This window comes from Salvia splendens, chromosome 9 (genome assembly GCF_004379255.2).
Source record: "Salvia splendens isolate huo1 chromosome 9, SspV2, whole genome shotgun sequence".
Lineage (NCBI taxonomy): Eukaryota > Viridiplantae > Streptophyta > Magnoliopsida > Lamiales > Lamiaceae > Salvia > Salvia splendens.
The window spans coordinates 2,659,487-2,686,158 of record NC_056040.1 but is presented as its reverse complement, the minus strand read 5'-3'; the positions used below and the strand labels follow the sequence as shown (position 1 = coordinate 2,686,158).

Below are 26,672 nucleotides of genomic sequence, written 5' to 3'. Positions count from 1 at the left end.
CTTGGAGAGAAAACTTGAAAACTCTTTATTGATTTTCACTACTAACTACGTACATGGTTTTGAGCTATTTAAAGCTCTACAATCAAGTAGCAACTGCTACTAACTAACTACAAGAAGAATCAAGAAAGCAAGAAGAATAACTGCTACATCTCGGCTAACTAACTGCTGCACCAACGGCTAGTTTCTCTAGGCCGAACTTCCTTCTCGGTTCAAGCCCGAACTGTTGCTTCTTCTTTTCCCGGCTCAAGACGAACTCTATTCTTGACTCAAGACCGAACTTTCTTTTCGGCTCACAACCGAGCACTCTCTTCGGCTCACAACCGAGCTCCCTTCTCGGTTCATAAACCGAACTCCTTTCTCGGTACACAAACCGAACTCCTTTGCTTCTCGGCTCAAGACCAACTGTCTTCTCGGCTCAAAGCCGAACTCAAAGCCGCGCTCAAAGCCGAGCTTCCTTCTTCTTCTGCTAGTTCCAAGCTAGTTCCAGCTCGGTAAGCCGAGCTTACCGAACTCCTCTCTGGCCGAGCTTCTTCCAACTGAAATGAGCACTCCATTATTACAGTTTCGATGCTTAGTAGGGATGGTAGTCTCCACCTAATGTTGTGATATATAATTCAATAATTGAATGGGTATAGTGTTCTAATTGATACACTAATGATAGTGTTCTATTTGATATGAGAGAGAAACTTCTTATGGTAATAGATGTATGCATTGTGTTGTATGTGTTGGATTCGCACTTGTGTCAAGTTTTAAGTTGCACATTGGACTTCTTCGAAAGTTATGGAAAGATGGTTTTCTATTTGATATGAGAAAGAAACTTGTACTAATAGCTTTCATTGCATTGTTTTATGTATGTATATCTTATTTATGTAAATCCTTTGGAGAATATTCGTATGATGATTTAATGTTCATCAAGTTTTGTCTAAAAAAATTTTGAAACAATTTTTTGAAACATCAAGTTAATGTTCTTGAAACAATTTTTTGATTATTTTTGTGTTCAGCTTCCCAAATAAAGAAAATGTGGATTGAGAAAAAGTGAATCTCATCCTCTACTATAACTGCACACACCAATTTAATTATATGGAAAATTACAGTATATGATGAGAATCTCATGAATAAATTTACAAGTACTCCATTAGATATTAAAAAAAATGCATTGTCTATTAGTATAACACATCTTTTAATAAAAGTTGGACAAAATGACCACAATTTATCATAGTAATTTCTTTCCTCCCAAATGTCATTTGATGCATAATATAGTTGATTGATGATAGAGGATATTGTTGTGTGTTGAACAGAAAAAGAAAATATAATTTTATAGTAATATTTGAGAAATATTTTCCAAAAAAATAGGAAATATAGTATTTTTAGTACACAACAAATTAAAAAGAAAATGTGAAATCTATCTTTGAACATAAGAGTAGTAATGTAAATAATGGTAAGCTAGGTTTAGATTTGTGGTAAATAAGTGAAAAATGTGGGTAAAGTATTATTTTAATGGAAAAAGAAAATACATTTATTTTATATATTAGTGTGTGAAAATTTTTCTAATATGATATTTTTAATAAAACAGACTAAAAAAACATGACATCTATATTTGCATGGAGAGAGTAGTATGGTGAGCTATGCTTAGATTTGTTGTAAATAATTGTGCTATGGGTGAAGGGTTAAAACTATATTTAAATATAGAAACGCAGAACAAAATCATACATAGGTCATTTTTAGGTCATTCCTTTTGGTTAATTATTGGCCATTAGAATACTAAATCCTAAAATCAAGATTTGGGCTGCATTTCTGGACGTAAATGCATTCTTGTTTTGATCATATCCCATGAGTGAAGTATAACAAAGATGTTTGAAAAACAAATTAAGATTTTCATGGTGCCCCACGTATTAAAATTATATTAACGGCTTAATTCCCTTAATTAATATCAAAAGTACCAAATTTAATTTCACAATTACAATACATAAATTTTATCAAAATGTGAAGACAATTAAAATTTAGTTAAAATTGACGAATGATTTAACAACCAACCCATGCTTGTTTATATCAATATAATTATGATTATGTTTGCCCGTATCAAATGGAAAATGCTTGATTGGTCGTAATACTTTACTATTCTGTTTTAATATAATTTTAATATCGAAAATCTTTTTTTAAAAACTTAAATCGAAATGACCGATGAATTAATTTGGTACACAATGCCCAAATTCACATCACCTTCAAATCATGGACGCCACCGATTCCTCTCCGTGCTCGAATCCGCAGCCCACTCACAAATTCAAGCCCCAGTTTCTGAATTTCCAAAAAAATTTAACCTTTCCTCACTCCCTGAATGCAAAAATATCTCCCAATTGAGAAAACTTCACTGCGAGCTGATTGTTAACGGTTTGATCTCAGAGCTTTCCACTGCTAACAAAATACTTCACTCATACACACTCCACAATGATTTGGAGAGTGCGTATGCATTGTTTTGTGATGTTACTGTAAAAAATTCTTACTTTTGGAGTGTTATGATTGGTGGGTTTGCCAGAGCTGGTGACTTTTTCAGCTGTTGCAGAGTTTTTAGGGATTATGTGAGGTCTGGTGATTTGACTGATTATTACACTTTACCGGTGGTTATAAAGATTTGTAGGAATTCTATGGATTTGGGAATGGGGAGATTGTTGCATTGTTTTGTGTACAAGTGTGGATTTTGTTGTTATACTTTTGTGGCTGCGGCGCTAGTGGATATGTATGCGAAGTGCAAGGTGATTGGGGATGCAGGGAAGGTGTTCGATGAAATGCCTGAGAGAGACCTTGTTAGTTGGACTGTGATGATTGGGGCTTGTACTGAATGTGGGAATCCGGAGGAGGGGTTGGAGTTGTTTGATCGGATGCGAGAGGGTGGAGTTGTGCCGGATAAGATTGTGATGGTTAATGTTGTCAATGCTTGTGCGAAGCTGGGGTCGATTCATAAGGCGAGGGTTGTGGATGATTACGTGAAGGTGATGGGGTTTTTGTTGGATGTGATTCTTGGTACTGCTTTGATTGATATGTATGCGAAATGTGGGAGCTTGGAGTTGGCGAGGGAGAAGTTTGATGGGATGAGGGAGAGGAATGTTGTGTCGTGGAGCACGATGATTGCAGCGTATGGTTACCATGGGGAAGGCCGGGAAGCTCTTGATTTGTTTGGCATGATGTTGGGAAATGGAGTGTTGCCTAATAACATCACGTTCGTTTCCCTCTTGCACGCTTGTAGTCACTCTGGTTTGGTTGACGAGGGGTGAGGCCGGATGTGAAGCATTTCACTTGCGTTGTTGATCTATTTGGTCGTTCTGGAAAACTCGAACGTGCCTTGAGTTTGATTGAAGATATGAATATTGAAAAAGACGCGGGGCTCTGGGCTGCGTTGATTGGTGCTTGTAGGATACATGGTGATGTAGAACTGGCGGATAAGGCTGCAATGTCCCTCCTCGAATTACAACCCCAGAATGCAGGGCATTATGTACTACTTTCCAACATTTATGCCAAAGCTGGTCGATGGAAAGAAGTGGCCAAGGTTAGGGAACTAATGACTCGTCAAAGAATAAAGAAAATTCCGGGTTGGACTTGGATTGAAGTGGATAACAAGATTCATAAGTTTGGTGTTGGAGACCATACACATGTTCAGTCGAGAGAGATATACGAGCAACTAAAGCAATTGCGTGAGAAACTGGAGCTGGCTGGCTATGTTCCAGATACGAATTTCGTGCTACACGACATTGATGATGAACTGAAGTTAGATATCTTGCATACACACAGTGAGAAGCTGGCAATTGCGTTCGGACTAACTCCCATTAGAATTACGAAAAATCTTAGAGTTTGTGGTGACTGTCACACGTTCATCAAATTTGTATCTCTGATCATGAAAAGGTTACTTGTTGTTCGTGATGCAAATCGCTTTCACCATTTCAAGGACGGAGCTTGTTCTTGCAGTGATTACTGGTGAACGTTTTGCTATTGTCTGGTATGCTAAAAGCTATCCTTTCCTTTATCCTTCGTGCTTTGTTTCTTCTCCTTTATGCAACTGTTTTAGTATCTCGGAACTCAGTTGATGATTATTCCAAAATGTGTTATTCATAGTCTAATAATGTTTTCATTTTACATGTACTAAGTACTTTCACTAAGTGATGCTTCGATTTATTTGTAAGAAATAACCATTTATCTCCTCTACATACACTCAATAAAACATAGTTTTGTTGAAAAAGGTTCCTACCATTGTTGGAGAGTATTCAGTAGGAATTAAGTTTTGGAGAACTTTCTGGACCAATTGAGAAGCCTTTAACACTAAACAAGTTGCAAATTTGTGAAATGATCTAGATTATCCTAGAACTAACCCGTGTTCCTTATATATATGGCATTAGGTAAGTGGTTGTAATGAGATAGTTGTATTTGATATTGTTTACACCATTGTTTGGTATCCCTAAAGGCACAATACATCTACACTGTTGCATTTTTTAAGAGGGCTCTTTTGTTAAGCATTCTACTATCTATCTTTTGAACATAGACAATACAGAAAATTATACATAATATATATGTATTAAGTAGTCATGGTTCCAATGAAAATGATAGACTTAGAAAGTTACATCCGCAAGTTATAAAGATAAAAGCAACATATGCGAAACTATGCTCACTTACCACTCTTAATGATACATTGTCTCATTAACTATTGGTTCATATTTTCTGGTTTATTCATGGTCCAACCTTTTAAATTGTCAATTTTGATGGATTGAGTGCCGTTGTTGAATGCAAATAAATGTGCTTCTTCGCCTATTGCTAGCGCAGGATAAACCCTCGATGTAATGCAAGTCTTGCCTTGAACTCCGAAACTCTCTACAACAGAATGATCAATCTGCAAATGATAATTATGATCAATACATATTTCTTATTTTGGAATATAAAATCTTTCATTAGAAGCTAAGATAAAAAAATATACCAAACTTCTAAGAGAGAGTTTCTTTTGAGTCAGGTCTACGTTTACAAATCCTGCAAATGAAGGCTTGTATGCGCCTTCTTCGTTATTTAAAGAGGACCTGTAAGATTAATTCAAATACGTCACATATTTATCAATCTATGACTTTGTAATATATGTAAACTAACCTTGTTGCGTCAGAACACATAAGGACTATATGCTTGTCTAGGGCCTTAAAAACTCTGAAGAAAATCGGGGTGTATTCTTCAAGGTTTTTTGAAGCCAATGTTAATAACCCGAACGGCCCTATTCCACCTTGAACAGTTGAACCCTTTTGCTTGCAAAGTTTTTGCGCGTCATATCTATCCCAACTAGGATCAAATGGTTCAGCTTTGTCCAAGCTATCAAAGGAGAAGGTCACTTCTACGTCGGCCTGTCATGTTTACATGCCATATCAATTCATAAGTAGAAGGTATCTAACATGAAAGCAGTCATGTATACACGAACTTCCCATATAGTATCAAACATCAAAGCAATAGTGGTTGCATCATTTGGGGAGAAAACAATACCTGTGCAACTGTTATTCCTTTGATTTCAACCATCTCACCCTTTACAAGCTTCTTGTTGTTCAATTCAACCATGTTTGCCCTTAATGTTTCTATTTCTTTAATAGGCCACAATAGCAATTGCTTGCCGTTGGGATCAAGAGATATTGTACGCGGGATCAACTGCAGTATGAGCATCATGTGAGTGAAACTAGTATATTTATATGTATATATATTTAACTTAAGTTAATTTTTACAAACATTTAGTACCTGGATTCCTGACCAGCCCTTGTTAACATCATCGTTAACAGAATCTGACTCGTTCGCCCAACCCCACACGATCCTTCTATTCGTGGAAGGGTCAAAGAAAGATTTGGAGGCATAGAAGTTGCCATAATCATACCTCAATCCATTCCGGTTATCAATCATGCCTTCATCAGGTATATACCTATCAGTTATGGTGTAATATGTCCCTATTGTGTAGTACTCATATCTAGTATCGTCGAGGCTGATTTTCAACACATGCTTAACTTTTGGCCCCATAACAGAAGTGTCAAGTCCGTTGCTTCCAGACTCTGAAACAGGAAAGAACTCGGGACATTCCCAGTTCCCAGTCCCAGCCACAGCGTGCAACGGATGCTTGGCTTTAACCCAGTGCGTGAAATCCCGACTCTTGTATAAATGAGCGATCCCCATTTGCCTAACAACACCACTTATGGTTATTCTCCAGAGACCGTCTCTCCCCAACCATGCGGTTGTTGGGTCACGGAACGCAGTCTTGTTGATCCACCTATCTGGGACGATCAAGGGGTTGTTGTCGGGCTTGACCCACTCAGTAAGTAATGGATCTGATAGGTTGGCCGGGATAGCATAGTTTTGGACTTGTGTGTTGTGCTCGTCTGTGATGCCTGTGTATAGGATGATGGGCTTACCACCGGGGAGAACCGTTGCTGAACCCGACCAGCACCCAAATTTATCGAACGGCTGTGATGGGTAGATTGCTGCGTCTAATCTTTTCCAGTTGATCAAGTCTTGTGACACGGAATGAGCCCACACTATGTTTCCCCATACAGAACCGTTCGGATTGTACTGATAGAAGAGGTGATAGTATCCTTTGTAATACATCGGCCCTGTTCAAGACAAGACCGAGTTTTTTAGCCACATGTCACACGAAAACAACAGACCAAGAGACGTAGACGGGGAAGGAGAAAGAACTCACCATTCGGATCTGATATTTTTCCACCATTGAATCACCATTCAGGTACATGAAAAGAGGTAAATCCATTAGAATCACATACTACAGTGGGTCAAGATTTTAGAGTGTTGGGATTCATCAAATTTACTGCAGATTACTTAATTACAGTGGAGAAAATTCACACAATCACCAGAGTATATTAAGTTGTGTGTGTTTTGTTGAAGTTGATGTATATACAGTCTGAAAATGATGCATGATGCATGATGCATCCATAGGCATAAATACTGTAATAAATTTCATTCGCATTATTTGCTTCTGAAATGGCCAGAAAGGATTCAAAATTGTCTAAGGACCACAGAATAAATAGTTGAAACATTTCATATAGTAGTACTATAATACTTGCATGCATGCAAATTTACAGAATTTCAGAACCTTAATCATACCTTTAACTCTCAAAATTAGCTGGCATCTACTCGAGTTTGATGGGACCCACCCTCTGATTGTGGAATATATAGTTTTAGAGTGTGTTAATTTATACTTATAAAACTGTGTTAGGAGCTACTACTTGGTTTAAAGGGCCTACTAATTGCGTTGCGTTAATTTAAGAGCAGTTAAAACATATACAGCTGGAAAATAATAATCAGTTACATGAAAAAACAAAAACATTTCCATAATATTAAAATTCATTAAAAACTTAAATAATATTACAAATGACAAATAAAATAAAAACGGCATAATTAAAATCCTAAAAATTAAAAAATACATAATTAAAATACTAAAAATTAAAAATTACATAATTAGACTCCTAAAAATTAAAAATTACATAATTAAAATCCTAAAATTTGAGATTGAAAGAGTTGTTTGGTATATTGTCATTTTTGTGTGTTTGAAATGAGACTATTTATAGATCAAGGTATGAATTTTGGGGTAAAAATAATGAAAAAAATAAATTAAAAGTGAGGAAAAAATGGATATATTTTATTAGGAAGTGGGAAAATATTTTTTTTATTAATTTTGAATTTTTCAGATTTTTTTGATTTTTTAAAAAAATAATAAAAAAAATGATAAATCAACGGGCCAATCAGAGCATGCCACGTCGACGCCTCGTGCTCTTGCCGTTGGCACGGACGTGCTTTTAGCTAAGAGCGCGTCCGTGCCAGCGGCGGCGGAGCTCGTCCTTGCCAGCGGCACGGACGGACGCCGTCCGTCCACCGTTGTGGATGATCTAAGTTACAATAATTCATTGGACATATAAATTAAGATATACTAATAGTTCTAGTCAATCAAAACTATCCAGACATTAATATGCGAAAATTCCAAGAAATTGAGTAAAATTGAAATGTTTGACTTCCTCCAAACAAGACAAAAATTCCCAGCAAACACAAAATCAATTCACAGTGAAATAAATGTCAGTATATGCAACATATCACATAACAAAATTGAAAAGGCTATACTACTACTTTTATTCAAGCAAAAACACTAGATTTGTTGTATTGTATCCTCTAAAATGATCGAATCTAGTCACGTTTTCACGTACAAAACACACATGCAAATGCAAGAAAATGAATCCATAAAAAATAAATAAATAACTAAAACAATTATGTATGTACTCCATATTCCTATATTATTATGAGTCATTTAAATCACGAAATCTGATTAAATTGGACGTACCATTCATCCAGTTTTTAGTGGGTTGGAAATGGTAGCCGGTTCGGTAAAGAAGCTGCACATCAGTGGCAGAGAGGGACTGAAACTCGGGGTAGATTTTGTGCAAAGAGTCGACGCCATTGTTGAGTAAAATCAGAGCTGAAAGAGAAAGAAAGAGGCAGAGAGAGAGCTTCATGTTTACCAAAAATTGGAATGAGTGAAGAGAGAGAGAGAGAGAGATAAGTAGTTGAGTGCGATTATGGAGGAAGAAGATGAGAATTTATAGGAAACTAACTGAGCAAAATAGCTGGTATATGATGAGAAAAGTCAATAGAGGATTTTTCGTATTTTTTAAAAAATATTAAGGATGATGGGATCACACTATTTTTAGTCAAATATGAAACCATATTTGAATAAAATAATGTTTTGTAGAATTTATATTTAGTTATTTAACCTTTTTGTTATGTAATATTATTGGATAGGATATTCAAGCTATTTCTAGTGAAAGAATTAGGAGAATATATGTATATGTGCAGGAATTATGACTATGATTGTAATTAAAAAGTTAAATTATTAAATCTCGTAAATTAATAAGATAGGAGCAACATTTTGGATTTTTTTTTAAAAAAAGACAAAAGACATGACTTATAATAAAAGTAGAAATTTAGGGACGGTTCTCTCTCTCTTTTTTTTTCTCAACAGTTTGCTAAAGTTAAAATATTTTGCTTCTAAAATGGAGTAAAACAAATTCACTTTTGTATATTGTTTTAGAAATTTAGTTTTGTATCATGTTAATATCATGGTAATAAAATTATATTTTTGAACTTCTAAAATAAAATAAATTCAGTTTGGTCATAGTGATTAGGTTAAACAACAATCAAATTACCTAAATCTAATATACAAAAAATATTTCTATATAAGTCTAATTAAATCGAACCATGCTTTTGGGTTTTTAATCCCGGTTCAATTTCATGGATATATAATTAAAACTGATGTACTATATATTTTGCCTTTTTCAATAGTTTATGTGACCTATTAATTCAAATTGGATTCCTTGAAATAACATTTAAGAAGAAATAGAAAAAGAAAAATCACAACCGGTCGCGTGCCGCCGTAAACAAATCTATGAAATTTCTGCTATCATAAAAATTGGTCAAGAAAATAATGAAATAAAATAATACTACTAGTATAAACAGAATGAAGAAAATTCCAAATTAAAATTCTACTAATATTAGAGATCTATTTATACTCCTACTTTATAGTTGGAAATCAAACATAAATATATCGTGGGTGGTAGGCAATACATGTAATTTTATTAGATATATCGAGACTGTGACATGTTCAAGATTTAAGGGAATAGGAAAATGTAAAACAAAATCTAGCTATAATTATTAATATTTTAAGAGAAAATTGTTTTCAATTTTTTAAACTCAATCGAAATTAATTTTTGGAATGCTTATCATTGGTTTTCTCCAACGTTCGAAAACCACGTGTACATTATTTTATTTGGCTGTTCATGATCAATTTATTGATTCTTAATTTTCTCAAATTCATTAATACATACCTGACAAAAATTGCCACGTACGGAAGACTAATTTTGCACCCACCAAATAAATTGAATGACAGTATGGTATAATCATAACAATATATACATTAAAGATAACATAAATAATTTATTCACACCCATCATAAAATCTATCTTGAATATTTTGGTTGATTGATTCATGTCAACTCTATTGACAAAGAAGCCTAACTCAAGTAACAAATTAAAGTACCAAAAGATTCTTGGAGCCTCCGCAGCTGTGCTCGCTGGCAAGGACGGCGTCCGTGCTGCTGGCACGGCTGACCCCTGCTCGCCGCTGGCACGGCGCTGCTCGATGCATCGAGCACGTTCGTGCCGCTGAGCAGCTGACGTGGCGGTGCCTGATTGGCCAACGGCAATGCTGTTGGAATTTTTTTTTAAAAAAAATCGGATTTAATTTAAAAAATCCGAATTAAATAAAAAAAATCCCACTTCCCAATAAATAAAAAAATATTTTCGTTTCAGTGCCGCCTTGGCGACCTACCAATCCATAAATTACAAACCGTTCAAGTAACTCAGCGCTTGGCAGGAGGTGCATGTGCATCCGAAGTATAGGGGAGGCGTATCATCCTCCTCCAACTCCTCCAGCAAACAGTCGAGGTCGGTATCCCTATCCGACGCCGGCCGGAGCAGTTCCCAACGCCGGCCGCAAGGAAGGAAGAAGGCGACGACCAACCGCCGTCGCGCCGCGACTCCATCCGCCCCCGCTCCCGCTCTCTTTGTGCCACCTCAACCCCCCACCATCTCGTTGTGGACCCTTTTGGCCGAACTCAATTTGGCCGATAGGTCAAATATGACCCCCGAGCAACTTGATTCACATTTGACAATGATACGGGGTCTCCGAAGAACATTGGGCATATGACCAGAGGTATAGTCTTCTACGGTGGTATTTTTTTAGCATTTAATTAAGTATTTTTTATTTTTTAGGATTTTAATTATGTAATTTTAAATTTTAGTATTTTAATTATGTAATTTTTAATTTTTAGTATTTTAATTATGTAATTTTTATTTTTTTGTAATTTGTAATAGTATTCCAGATATTTTTAATGCATTTTAATATTGTGGAAATATTTTTATTTAAATTGAATAATAGAATGGTGTGACCCTTGAGCTTGTCCTTGCAGAAGAGCATGGGTGTAAGTGTTGTGCTCTTGCCTAAGAGCAGGAAGTAAAAAAATAATAAAAGTGGATCTGGGCCCACATCTGTGCTCTTTGACAAGAGCACAGATGTGGATGCTCAGTGAAGTGTCAAATTTGTCTATATACATTGATATGGTGTAACTGATTCCATCTATGTACGACGCAATATTTTTAACTCTTTTTTTAAAACCTTGTGAATACTAGCTAGATATCTAAAAAGTTCAATATTTGACAATTCAATAACTTTTTTAAGGAACAATTCAATAACTCTACTAATCCAATTTTATACTTTTTGTTTCTTTCTTGCCCCAAGTAGATAATAAGGAGTAATAAAATGAAGAGTGGGCCAAGAATAAAAAAATGTATTCTTGAAATATACTCCCTACGTCCCACATAATTTGGGACACTTTGACCGGGTACGGGTTTTAAGAAATATAATGAAAAGTGAGTTGAAAAAGTTAGTGGAATGTGGGTCCTACTTTTATATATTAGTTTTATAATTAAATGTGAGTAGGAATGAGTTAGTGGAATGTGAAGTTCACTATCAAAAATGGTAAAAGTGAAATGTGGAAAATTATGTGGGACGCCATAAAATGGAAAACTGGGTCAAATTAACGGAGGGAGTAATTGTTTTAAAATCCAATTATCATTATGATACTTGATATTTTTAGATTTGAGACTAAAAAAGCCACTTGCCATTTTTGACTTTCCTAGTATAGAAACACAATTGAGAGCCTTTCCACTTTTGAAACAGTAGTAATGAATAATCTCAAAAAGAAGTACGAAAAGAAAAAAAAAAACGTGACAATAGATTATTTACGAAGCAATTAACAATTGAATTAATTTTTTACTATGGATGACAAAAAACGTGGCATACTTTAATAGGTGGAAAAGAAACACGCACCTCTTTTCTAGATGACAAATCTACAATAGTCTAGGTTGATAAAGTGATATAATTATAGTATTAATTTGTTTTCACTTAGTAGTAATAATCTTTTTGTTTTAATTAAAGCCAGTCACTAGTGGCCTAACATTGTCAAAGAAAAAAAAATTAGTCCTTTTACTATTATTATTTTTGCTCTCTGAAGATTAAAATTCTATCCACGTTGTTGGCTTCTTGAAGAGTCATATAGTGCCTAGCTTACTTTTAAAATCTTAAAACATAGTTTTAACTGGATTTACCGAGATTCATTATATTTGAAGAAGTCAATTGTAGAAAAGTATACAAATTTAAACAAACAAAAAAGTTAAAAGGAAAAAATAATAGGTATATAAATTTTATTTCATATTTATATAGATTTGAATTGATACTATTCGAATGATAGGTATATAAATTGAAGGACTTCAATCCAATTTTGATTACTTTAGGTGACATTAGAAAGCTATAATCAAGGGAGCATTCCAAGATACATTTGATGTTTTCAATAATCTCCGGAGAAATTTGGACTATACCAAATTAAAAAAAATTATTAAAATCCATGTATTTATCAAGATGATCAAGTTAGTTATAATCCAAATTAGAAAAAAATCTGTGTATTTGCAAGCAACTAAATTATTTTTATTATAATACAAGAAAAAATTCCAAATTCTCAAATATGTTAATTCAATATAATGTTTTTAAAATTTATAATTAAATATGAAAGAGATCTTATGTGACATAAATGAGTATGTACTCATTGATGGACTATAGCACCACCCACTTCAAAAAAATCTACATCTTTGTTACTTAATTGTGACAAGTCACTGATACACTAGCACAACACACTTTTGAAATTTCTATATTTTAGTTACATATTTGAATGGTTGATTTTGTAATTAGGTGGAACATTTTAAATTAGACACAAATTAATTAATTATTTTATGGGCTGCTGAAATTTTATAAGAAATTGTTAGCAGAATAAAGGGATATTTCCTCGCCTAGATAGTAGATACAGATTTGGCCGAACAATTTACACAAGTTAAGTTTTGTACTATAATTCGGTATGTATGCAAATCATCGCCATATTGTGATGAAGAGTTATGTCAAGTTGATAAAGTTAAAAATGGAAGTAAAAGATATAAACCTAATTATTACTATTTACTTTACTTGTATAAACTAACTTAGATTAATTAATGACCAAAGTTTTAGAAATTAATATTACTCGACGAAATTAATATCCTTTTTTGAATAAAATAAAATGAATTGATTAGTATTGAACCAATACTGTAAAATGGACATATGACATTTTTTATTAAATAAATAAAAACTTAATGTTTAATAAATAATTCTTAATTAAAACATTTTATATAGAACCGATCTTATTTAGGGTTTCAAATAATGTTTTTTTATATATTTAGGGTCATGTTAGGTTGAGATTTTTTAGCTTAATTGAGAGTTGATATGCATTTTCAGCCACTCATCCACAACATTTTCGAAATGTCAACTGCAAGTAGATTATGTCAACTCGGGGGTATTATCGTCAATAGCATGCACATCAAATGTCAACAATTTATAGTTGACATTATATGTGTATAGTTGACATTATATGTGTGTAGTTGACATTAATTGTATATGTAGTTGACATGGATTGTACACATAGTTGACATTATATGTGTGTAGTTGACATGAATTGTACACATAGTTGACATTATATGTGTAGTTGACATGAATTGTATATGTAGTTGACAAAATTTTTTTTAAAAAAGTAAAAAAAAAATTATTTATTGAATAAAATGTACCATGAAATTACCATTCTGCCCTTTCACAATTAATTAATCTAAAAATATTTCCCATGTGGCAAATTCTGGACCACTCATTTAATAAAAATGAGTGGCTGATAATGCATCTCAATTAGACTAAAAAATCTCAATTGATCACAACCCTATACAGAATAATGTAGGTTATCTGTCTTTTTCCCATGTTATTATATATATGTATTCAAGTGAAATTGAAGGTTAGCAAAATGGCATGCCCAAGGCTATGTAAGGTGCCCACTTTAGATTCTCGCGTTGAATAATTGGCTCAATCACATATACACTCCATTTGTGATGTAGCATCCAAAGAGACATGCATTGTTGTCAATCTATAGCACCACAACAAAAAAGCATTTCAACAAATTTTGGTATAGTGGATCGAAATGAAATTCATATCCAAGTGAGGTATGCATAGATGAAAAGATACCAAGATAAATTTTATTTTTGTCCATATTTATATGCACAATGCATTGTATTAAAGGAAAGGTATAAAACATATTTGGCTAGTCATTTGATTTCTAGTACGACGATCTTTCGACTTTATCTGCTAAATTAGTTAATCATTTTCACAGTTAAAGTCTCAAGTTGCTGCCGAATGACGCAATATAGGAAGCCTTGAAACTTGTTGCTTACCTAAAATAAAAAAATATTGACGCAATAATAGAAATCTAAAAAGAATATAATAAAAAAAATATAATATGTAACAAATATTTTAATATCTCATATTGATGGATAGAGAGAATTACAAACATTATATTATAAGTATATGAGATACTTTCTTCTATCACCAATTTATTTAGGATATAATCTTATGAATTTCTATACATTTTTATATATAAAAATATACTATATAAATTGATAAAATGCAAAAAGATTGTAACATGAAAATATCGATGAAATCAAGTTTGGACATGACAAATGTCGTGTTCACAACTTTTTTTAAACATATACATATAATATTAACATGGTAGGCTTCCCCTAAATACATGTTTCCACATTTGTCACATAAATCACTTTATCTTTGTTTGTATATAACTTGGAATTGTAGTGGAGAATCTACAAATATTTGTCAAAAGATATATAGTGCAATATTAGTGCTTTCTTCATATATCAAATTTAATGAATGCGTGTTGTTAAATTATTAGTACTGCTGCTTTTGTGGAGAGCCACTTTTCAGTTTCCACCATCAAGAGTTAACTCTTCCATTTTTACTTCATTTAATCTTTATAATAATTGTAACAAACAAACATATATGTACTTTCACATAACTTTTAAACGTCGAAATTGCGTCACAACTTTTATAAGTTTTCATGGTAACATTGTAAACCTCACTAACAAAATTGAGAATATTGTATTCACTACAAAAAAGAAACGGCTAAAGCTCTTTTTTAATGCTATTAAAAACGTTAATTTGTGTGTCTAACTATATCATCAACGCTTCATAAAGTATTCATTGTTGGTGTCTCAACTAAAATTCGAGGACACAAATTGAAGTTTCATTAAGTGTAAAAGTTTATGATAATTTGTCCTCAATTTAGGGATGTTTTTTTTCGTCCTTAATTATAGTTATTTTTAAAAAATTCAAACGCTAGTAATACCATCTAAATTTTTGTGTCCTTAACATATATAAGTTTTTTAGTGATTCCTTAATCCATTCATAACAAATAGCTATGTTTTTTTATCTCACCTCTTCTCCCTTTCGTAAATAGTTTCTCTTGAAGTGGACTCATGTTTAACCAATTTTGGATTTAAACTAGTAAGTTATAAGAAGGTGGAGTAATTGTCAAAACTTAAATGGTATTGTAATTAAATGTCTAAATAAAAAGAATCTAATAAAGATGGTGTTATTTGTCATTGTTTTTTTTTCTCATAGTTGTTGTCCTGATTTTTTTTATCAACCTCTTAATCAGCGATCTCTTGTTTCAGGCTTTTGATTACTATGATTTTTTCTTTTTTTTTCTTTTTGTATGAACTTTTGCTTTGTATCATTAACTCTTTGGTCACTGTTTTTTGGCTTGAGTATTTCATTTTTATCAAAAAATAAATTGTTTTCTTCATTTATTAATGGATTAAATTTGTGACTTCTAGCTAAGATAGCTTAGCTGTAATTCTTGAGGCCCATGAGCCAGCAAATACCTAAATAAGGTTGGTGGTTGAAATGACGTTCCAAACTCTTATAATGTTTCAATTCATTAAAAAAATTAAACCATGCATTACATATCCGTGATGCAATCATTCATGTTTCCACTTAATTTAATCATATTATAGATTAATGGTTTTGGAAGAACATTTATGTTTGTTTCTGACGTCTATGACAAAACTTTGGTATATTATTATGTCAATAGTTAACTCTTGAAATGAAATTCTACATTACTGTTTTATATATGCATTATTAATTTATTGTTTATTACTATAAAATAGATTAGTCTATATTATTTTAATTATTTAATTAATTATGAATAATAAAGGATGCTGAATAGTTTCCAACTAATGGTATAATTAAATAGGAATTTTGAATCATAAGTGAATTTGAAAAGGTTGAATTATGAATATGAATGGTCAGAGGAGTCGAGATACAGTGAGATGCAATAAGTGGCAAATTTGTTTTGGAATTGATTGCTTTGCATAATTGATAATACTAATACTTTACAGTCAATATTGGACTTACAAGTCATAAGCTATCCATTTGTATAGCTTCCACTTTAGGAATATTGATGAATATAACTAAAAAAATGTCATTTTGTCCCAAACACACACATATATATTATAGTACGTAATTAATTAATTATTATAAAATTATACACATAATCTCTCACTAAATACCCCATCTTAAATTGCTAAAATTTCTTTATACATATTTTTGCCTCCTCAATATAAATTCCTGGCTCTGTATAAATGATAGCCTTCTTTCTTCTCACAATTACTAAGATTTCGCGGCATTAAGTCGCTATAATTTTTTGTCGTACCTCAAATCGAAAATCCGATTATTACAACTGTACGAAAGTCTCTGAAACATTGTTACAAGTGACACAACATTTATTATACGGAAAGAAATGTCAAACATTGTATGGTGTCAATGTTTTGTCGTATGCGCGCATGTAAATATTCGAACTATATTTCATTCTTTAATATCCAGATTTTTGAACTGTATTCCATTCTATAATAATCAGAAGAATAAGCAGACCTACATTTAAGCTTATACAGACGTGAGTTGTCTTGGTCAGACAACATAATATAGAGTTATATATATACTCTGACTACTGCATACACTTTATGCAAAAAAATCATAAATAGTGCACTTTTAATTTGCATCGAGAAAATAAAATATTAATTAAAATTGAAAACTACCAACCATATCAACATTAAGATATACTACCACTGTTTCACACTCATTCAAGTAGGAGTATAATTTATTGGATTTGAGTATATTCTACCAAACAAATTTATGGATTTAATTGGATCTGAAGTATTCATATGGAAGTTATCTTTTTTAACCATAAAGAGATTTTACATAGTACTTATATTTTTTTTTACCATTAAACAACTTTATTTTGGTACCATAACATTTCTATAAATGAATAAAATTCAGCAAAGTGTTTCGTAAATGCAATAAGCTTTTCATCGGAATAAATTCAACAGCAATGATATAAAATAGGTTTAATATTTTTTATTCATATAACCTATATTCCCCAAAATATATTGGGCTGGACCAGTCATAGGAATCAAGGTGATTCAGCCCATTATTATACATTTTACACTGTTTATATTTTAATGGGCTAAGGTTTAAAACTATACAACTACAAATGGATCGTTTGATAATTCTATGGCCCATAATTAAGATTTTAAAAAGAGAATCAACAATTTCTTTATTAACCTCTTATGATGACTCAAAACACTACGAAATAAAAGGATTTTACCAAGCAAATATTTTCAAGCACCTAGGTTACTCGGAATATTTTACCAACTAAATTACGTCTCATTGTGTTTATGGCATGTAAGATTGAAGCTATAGAGTTTATCCCTTTTGGTTCCGTTCGGTTCCTAACTTTGCTATAGAGTTTAGATAAAGTCTACTTTGGCTTATTGTTGTTATATTCTATCTTGTCGAACATATTGAACTCCACGGGATCTTTGTGTATTTGTTTTTGTTGTTCGGGGAGGAAGGCTGTAATATTTGAATCCTTTTTCAATACATAAAAAAAGGCTCTGACCATCTTATTTAGCAACGGTCAGAACACATTAAAAAATAGAGGGAACATCTTTTTTGGTCCACGAACTTTGCTAAAGTATCATTTTAGGTCCATGAACTTTGAAAATATCATTTTAGGTCCGTGAACTTTGAGTTAGTATCATTTGAGGTACTTTTTACTATTTCCAAATTTTTTTGGACGAAAATACCCTCAATACCTTAAAGTGTATATATTTTTAATAAATTTATCATATACTCATATTTCTTTATAAATATCTTTACAATATATTTTTGACAAATTTTCTAAATATAATTTGACCTTAAATATTATCACTTAATTTTGTGACATGCAAGTAAAATTGCTTCTTCAATTTTTTATATTAATTTTTTTTAAATTGAACAAAGAACTTTTCTTTAATAATAAAAAATTGAATAAAGATCTTTTCTTGCATGTCACAAAATTAAATGATAATATTGAAAGTCAAATAATATTTAGAAAATTTGTCAAAAATATATTGTAAAGATATTTATAAAAAGATCTTTATTCAATTTTTTATTATTAAAGAAAAGTTCTTTATTCAATTTTAAAAAAAAATTAATATAAAAAATTGAAGAAGCAATTTTACTTGCATGTCACAAAATTAAGTGATAATATTTAAGGTCAAATTATATTTAGAAAATTGTCAAAAATATATTGTAAAGATATTTATAAAAAAATATGAGTATATGATAAATTTATTAAAATATATACACTTTAAGGTATTGAGGGTATTTTCGTCCAAAAAAACTTGAAAATAGTAAAAAGTACCTCAAATGATACTAACTCAAAGTTCACGGACCTAAAATGATACTTTGGCAAAGTTCGTGGACCAAAAAAGATGTTCCCTCTAAAAAATAAAACCAAAACAACTAAGATAAGAGATATATATCCTAGCAAAACAAAAATCAGAAAAGAAACAAAAACCAAACAACACAACAAGCAACAAACATTGTTTGCATTGTAAGTTTGCATGGTTTGAGTATAGTGAAGAAGATTGCACCTTCTCAAAGAATCAATTATCAATTACCAATCTTGAGTTTCTAAATTCATTCACAATTATAAGAAACGTGTGAGTATTTTATACATTATGTTCTATTTCCAAGTCTTCCGAAGGTCGCTGTCCATGTAGAAATTATCAATAACGAGACTTTTCTTTTTCTTCGTAAGTCGACAATGACATATTGAATAAAATTTCGACATTTTTTAATTTCATATTAAGTCAAAATTTGGAATCTTTGTGTAAATTCTGTTAAGGTTCAAGTGAATTGAGGGAGTTAAAGGCAAAAAATGAAAGAGAATCAAAATAATCAATTCATCGCCATGAATGGTTCAACAGTTGACCATGAGCTAGAATATTTAAGCTTATAACGCCTAGAAATGTCCCAAGAGATGAATTTCATCGTTATTTAAGTTTCATTTACACGAAAATCAGAAAATATATACAAACTGTCATGGTAATTGTTGAAAGGTTTAATTCTTATTCAACTTAATTTATTTCATTGTATACATCCATTTATATAGGGGTCTGGATTATACAAAATAAGGTAAAGATTTACCCTAATTCTAATTACCTATTACACGTTAATTACCAATTACCATATCAATTTCATATCTCCTTAAATTATTCCCTTGTGATTTGATCTCTTTTTTTATTTCTTTCCAACACTCTCCCTCAAGTTAAATAAGGGGATCGTCCATACTTAACTTGCCCAATACTTCATGGAAACTTCTTGAGTCCACAGCCTTGGTGAGAATATCAGCTAGTTGGTCTTCGGATCTGACAAATGGTAGTTCCACGACCTTCGCCTCTATATTATCTTTGATGAAGTGTAGATCTACTTCAACATGTTTTGTCCGATCATGCTGCACTGGGTTCTCAGATATACTGATGGCTGCCTTATTGTCGCAGAACAGTTTGCAGGGTCCGGGGGACATCAACTCCAACTCGGTCATTAGCCTTTTTAGCCAGAGGATCTCAGTTAATCCACTTTTGATCTCTCGAAATTCTGCCTCAGCACTTGACAAAGCTATCACCTTTTGTTTTTTACTTCGCCAGGTGACTAGATTGCCGCCAACAAATGTAAAGTACCCTGCAGTTGATTTTCGATCATTCGGATTTCCCGCCCAATCAGCATCTGTGTATCCGTATATGTTCATCTGTCCATGCTTTTTGAACATTACTCCATGTCAGGGTGTTCCCTTTAGATATCGAACGATCCGTAGTGTTGCTTCCCAATGGGCTGCTTGAGGCAGCTGCATAGGCTATGCCAGGTCTAGTATGGGACTAGTATATCAACTTCCCAACTAAACTTTGGTATCTTGCACGATGAGTGGGTTCTGCTCCTTCTACTATCTGCAAGTCATGGTTTTGAGCCATAGGAGTATATGCTGGCTTGCAGTCCAACATTCCAGTCTCTGCCAACAAGTCAAGAACGTACTTCCTCTGATTAATGAAAATTCTCTTTTGGGACCTCAATACTTCTATCCACAGAAAATACTTTAGTAGTCCAAGGTCCTTCATCTCAAACTCTGAAAATAGATTCTGTCTTAGCTGCTTGATTTCTTCTTCGTCGTCGCCAATAAGAATCATGTCATCTACATAGATGATAAGACATGTGATTTTTTCTTCCCTTTTCTTCAGAAATAGAGTGTGGTCAGAATTACTCTGTCGATACCCATTCTTCTTCATTACCTCGGTAAATCTCCCAAACCAAGCTTGAGTCGACTGCTTCAACCCATACAACGTCTTCTTGAGCTTGCATACTTTCCCACCTTCAAAGTCTTCAGAGAAACCTGGTGGGACCTCCATATAGATTGGTTTTGAAAGTTCACCATGTAGGAAGACATTAGTAGCATCAAACTGGTGTAAAGGCCACTCCTTGTTGGCCGCAATAGAGAAGAGAACCCTGATTGTGTTCATCTTGGCAACTGGTGAGAAAGTCTCGGCATAATCGACTCCATATGTCTGAGTGTACCCCTTTGCTACCAACCTTGCCTTATATCGCTCAATCGACCCATCTGGTCTCCTTTTTATGGTGAAGACCCACCTGCAACCCACGGCTAGCACACCTTCTGGTTTCACACATACTTCTCATGTCTTGCTTTTCATTAGTGCATTCATTTCTACCATCATCACCTTTTTCCAATGAGGCACTTTCATAGCCTCTTCAGCAGTTTGAGGGATCTCTTCTTCTTCATACAGAGCGGTTGTGAATGCTCTAGCCATTTCTGTGAGATTGGCTTTAGCAAGATTAGCCACTGAGTATCTGCTTTTAGCCCCTATCTTCTCCGGACTATACCTCTTGGGTGGAATCCCTCGAGTGCTACGTTGGGGAAGAATGTATCTACCGGTATCCCCATCCATAGCGGTGACTTCATCTATACCAGAATTTTCAGAAGTAATAACTGTACTTTCAGGATCAGGTTCAGGATTTACCTCAGATATCACTGGAGGAGAATTAGACTGAGGCGTGGTTGACTGAGAGGGTCTATAGTAGATGTGACCTGCTCGGCGATGGCACTAGCTTGTTCTGTTAGTTCCGCCCCTGAGTTGCTTGGTTGAGGCACCAACCAAGTTGGAGGTCCAACAATATTCATATCCCTTAGGCTATTCCTACTCTCCCCCTGACCTTTAAGTTGGGTTTGATAGAAATATTCACATTCAAGAAAGTTACAGTTCATAGTGGTGATTATTTTCCTAGATGACGGATCATAGCATCGAGACCTCTTCTGATTAATTCCATATCCAAGAAAGACACATTTCACGGCACATGCAGAAAATTTTGTTCGCTCGTGTTTCGGAATATGCACATAGACAGAGCATCCAAAAATTTTACGCGGAAGAGTGAGAGGTTCAAGAACTTTTGTCAATTTTGAAAGAACTTAAAGGGGTGTTCTCATGTCAAGTATTTTTGTAGGAAGACGATTAACAAGATATACTGAGGTAGCAACAGCTTTGGGCCAAAGAAATTTTGGGACGTTTGAGTCAAAAAACAAAGCTGGAGTTATTTCAAGAAGAATTCTATTTTTTCTCTCAATTACCCTATTCTGTTCCGGTGTATAAGGGCATATGATTTGGTGAATTAACCCTTGTGTCTTAAAAAAGTCTTCCATGTCCTTATTGACAAATTTCCTACCATTATCCGACCTAAGAACTGAGATAGTTTTGTGAAATTGTGTCTGAATCATTTTAAAAAAAGATAAATTTTTCAAAAACTTCAGATTTATTTCGCAAAAAATATACCCAAGTCATTCTAGTGCAATCATCAACAAAGAGGAGAAAATATTTAAAACCATGATCACCAGTAATAGGCGCAGGGCACCACACGTCAGCATGAACGAGGGAAAAAATATCTTTAATACGCGTATTACTGGATTTAAAAGACTGTCTATGAATCTTAGCCAAAACACATGACTCACAAGAAATGTCTTTAAGATGGAAAATTTTTGGAAAAAGTCATTTAAAATAACCCGCAGAAGGATGACCCATTCTTCGGTGCCACAACCAAGCTTCTCTATCAGCAGATCCGTGAGCAAGCATCGCGGCGCCACCTTGGTGAGCTATCTCATCCACATAATAGAGGCCATGACACTCAGTGCCACATCCAATTATCCTCCTCGTCCTGATATCCTGTAAAACACAGAAGTTCGGATGCATCAGCAGAGTACAATTAAGCTCCTTAGTCACGTGACTGATAGACATTAGTTTGTGAGACAGTTTGGACACATAAAGACAATTCGTGAGTTTCAGATTCGGAGATATTTCAATAGTTCCACTTCTATTTATAGAAGTCAATTCCCCATCAGCAGTCTGAATTTGGCTCTTAGTTGCTTCATTAAAAGTAGAGAAATCTCCCATATTATAAGTCATGGTATCTGTGGCCCCACAATCAAAGATCCACCCACTTTCAGTATTACCTTGTAATTTTTGGGTCATGCACACAATATGGGCGTTTTCAAGGGGTGCAAAGTAATTAGGGATAACAAAGGATTTTTCTGAAATTGTGGGGTCATTTTTCACATTTTTAACTCCTAAAGACCTCAATTGCATATTAGTTTCATCTAGGGCTGGCAATTTTCGACACGACACGATAATCCGACACGAATCCGCATGAAATTATTGGGTTGGGGTCAAGTCTTATTGGATCTGTGTCCTTATCGGGTTGACCCATTAAGAACCCGATAATTTCGGGTTGGGTTCGGGTCGGATGCGGGTCGGATACGGGTAACCCATTAAGAAATAATATTATTATTTTTATTATTATTTAAAAAAATATATATTACTTTAATGTTTTAATTTCTTATAAATTAGGTTTAAATAGTATAAAACGAATTTTAATTGTGTAAATTAGGTTAAAAATTAAGGTTTAATCGTGTAATATTAGGTTTTAATCGTGTAATATCAGGTTCGGGTTGTTATCGTGTCGTGTCAACCCATATTATATCGTGTCGATAACGGGTTCGTGTCGGGTGCGGGTCGTGTTCGGATTTGAAGGTAGCAGGTCGGGTTCGTGTTCGGATTTACAGTTTCCTTAACAGGTCGGGTTCAGGTTAGGCCTTATTGGGTTGAGTCATTATCAGGTTGACCCGATAACGACCCAATCCGCACGACTTGCCAGCCCTAGTTTCATCATGAGGTACATTGTGTGATAAACCAAAACTTGTAGGCATGTCATGGGTAAAATCCGGGAATTCACAGACTTGGAGGACTTATTTGCAAAAAACAAAATAGGGTTAGGATTAAAAAACCCTAACCCTTTACCTCCAAAAGTCCCGCCGCCTCTCCTGAATTCGGCGACTGCCACCTCCCTAATCACTCCGCCCCTGTTCTCATGTCGTCCGTGAGCGTCGGCGACATCCTGGTTTCCCGCTCCAGTCGTCGGAAATAAGCCTCCTCCACCTTCGGTTATACCAATCGCCAATTTCACCTTGGCTTTTTTATTTTCGTCCCACCATTCCGGGAATCCGACGAGAAGGAAACACGATTACTTGGTGTGTTTGTGTTTTCCACAATGAGAGCACCAAAGTTTCGATTTATCTTGCTTGAATGGCCGGCAATTTGGGGCGGTTGGTGTTCCGATCCGATGAGGTGGCAGTCCACTCTGTTGTTGATTTCAGACTGCAAATCCGAGCCCGATACTGCCCGATGATGATATTGTTTCGTTGGTTGCGCCGGGTGGTTCGATGGTGGTTGCCGGCATGATTTTCAGTCGTGCGACTTCCCTCTTTATCTAGCCTACGCGACCTCCGCTGAGGGTCATGGTCGATCTTTGAGGACTTCTCGCTTAATCTGGTCATATCTTGGGTTGAGACCGGTCAGAAATTTGAACAATCGCCGTATTTCAATGTATCACCGGAATTGTCCTACTCCTTTGTCACAACACGTGACTGGCTGTTCTTGGCTTCGATCTACATTAATCCATGTTCCATGTAAGTGACGCCAATATGTCTCAAGGCTTTGTTCCCCTTGTTTAACGTTCTCTGCTTTTTCTTCCAGATCAAATAGCAGGAAGGGGCCGGACGTGCTCTCGAACGTTACGGCTAAGCTCTTCCATAGTGCTTGTGCCATTTGATGGTGGACAAAATCGATAACAATATCAGCCCGATATTGTCCAGAATCCATGAGAAGACGATTAAGTCTGTCTCCTCCCACTCCGTGTAATCGGCCGCCCCTGGTTCTGGTGGTGGTGGATTGTCGTTGATGTGCCGGAGTACCCTCCTACTTCCAATCTGAATCTTCATCAGCCGTGCCCATAACGAATAATTTGTTCCGTTAAGCTTTACGGCGACAGTAACATTCTTGCTTACTCTCAGTTTATGATCGTCTGAGAGTTTGGGTTTGGTTTCGGTTTCTTCTTCTGCCATGTCTTGATTCTGGCCTTAGGTCGAAAGGTATATGTTTGGGCTATGATGATTTTGATACCATGTTAAAAGGTTTAATTCTTATTCAACTTAATTTATTTCATTGTATACATCCCTTTATATAGGGTATGGACTATACAAAATAAGGTAAAGATTTACCCTAATTCTAATTGCCTATTACACGGTAATTACCAATTACCATATCAATTTCTTATCTCCTTGAATTATTCCATTGTGATTTGATCTCTTTTTTATTTCTTTCCAACAGTAAGGATGATATATTTAAAGTACTTAAAACTATTGAATTTAAAAGGATGATATATTTAAAGTACTTAAAAGTATTGAATTTAATTTATAAATTGTGAGATCGTAATTGAATTAATTTGAATATAATAATAATCTTATCTTTTACATCAAATATATTTTGAACATAAAATCATCAAAGTATATATTATAACTAAAAGTAATGAAAATAAAGATATTTTTTTAGATTATAGCCACAATTGCATTCTTATCGGATTGTGAAGCTAGCTTACGAGTCATTCAGGGTAAAATTATTTTGGGTTTAAAAATTCTTAATCATAAACTTAAACTTTCAAATTTTGGATTAAGAGCATCCACAGCGGAGAGCACACCGCTGTCCGTCCGTCCGTGCCAGCGGCACGGCACCGCTGTCCGCCGCTGCGCTCTTGCCGCTGGCACTGCGCTGCTCTTAGCTAAGAGCACGTCCGTGCCAGCGAGCAGGGCGACGTGGCGCGTTTCTATTGACCGTTGGCATTTTTTTAAAAGAATAAAAAATAATACCTAAAATTAAAAAATATATATATTTTTGGATTCCCAAAAATATACAGATTTTATTACCATTTTTTTGAATTTTTTTTAAAAATTTAATCCCAAAATCATCTATAAATACACACATTCATCATCAATTTGGGCGAAATTCGGCCACAAGTAGTGGGTTTTTTTTTATTTTATGAATTTAATTATGTAATTTTTAATTTTTTAGGATTTAAATTATGTAATTTTTAAGACTTTAATGAAGAAAATTTTAATTTTTAGGATTTTAGTTATGTAATTTTTATTTTTTTTGTAATTTGTAATATTATTCCGGTTATTTTTAATACATTTTAATATTGTGGAAATGTTTTTATTTAAATTGAATAATAGAATGGTGGGACCCTTGAGCATGTCTTTGCGGAAGAGCACGGATGTGGGTATTGTGCTCTTGCCTAAAAGTAGGGAGTAAAAATGGGTCCGGGCCCACATCCGTGCTCGTTGGCAGGATGTGGATGCTCTAACCCATCTAATCAATTGAGCTTGGAAAAATTGCCAACGAGCACGGATGTGGATGCTCTAACCCATCTAATCAATTGAGCTTGGAAAAATTGGAAATTCTTTTAACTAGTTAATTTTCGTTTATAATTTTATACTCTTTACGTGTTATCTCATTATATACTTACGTAACACTCCCTACATCCGCAATTATCGGTTATTGATTACATAATACTCACACTATTGTCTAACATTTATACACAAAATACAAAAAAAAGTCGTACATTGATACAACTTGGCGTTTTAGAATTGCATATAAAGTGGATGGAATGTATGTCGAACTATTTATATAAATTTTATAATAATATATGAATAATACTAGAAAGTAGTAAAATATAAATAAGACAGTTATTCGTGGAAGAACGGAAAAAGAAATATGACACACGTGTTTTACCTTAATAATATCCGTTATCTATTCTTTTTTTTCTTCTTTACATTTTATATTAAGCATTACAGTAAAAATGAAATTATAACT

The 26,672-nt window shown here is 33.9% G+C and overlaps 2 protein-coding genes across 2 annotated transcripts; one reads left to right on the top strand and one right to left on the bottom strand.

Moving 5' to 3' along the window:
- Positions 1–1,284: 1,284 nt before the first annotated feature.
- On the top strand, positions 1,285–4,109 carry LOC121747924 (pentatricopeptide repeat-containing protein At2g01510, mitochondrial-like). Its single transcript, XM_042142087.1, is given in 2 exon segments — positions 1,285–3,264; positions 3,267–4,109. Coding segments are annotated over 2 exon segments (1,794 nt in total). The 5' UTR covers positions 1,285–2,174; the 3' UTR covers positions 3,971–4,109.
- Positions 4,110–4,532: 423 nt separating this feature from the next.
- On the bottom strand, positions 4,533–8,579 carry LOC121747925 (beta-fructofuranosidase, insoluble isoenzyme 1-like). The gene is made up of 7 exons (XM_042142088.1): positions 8,345–8,579; positions 6,698–6,706; positions 5,749–6,608; positions 5,503–5,661; positions 5,122–5,366; positions 4,958–5,054; positions 4,533–4,873 (listed from the first exon to the last, which is right to left on the bottom strand). The coding sequence occupies exons 1-7, from the start codon at positions 8,514–8,516 to the stop codon at positions 4,688–4,690; spliced, it is 1,728 nt and encodes a 575-aa protein (XP_041998022.1). The 5' UTR covers positions 8,517–8,579; the 3' UTR covers positions 4,533–4,687.
- Positions 8,580–26,672: the final 18,093 nt, after the last annotated feature.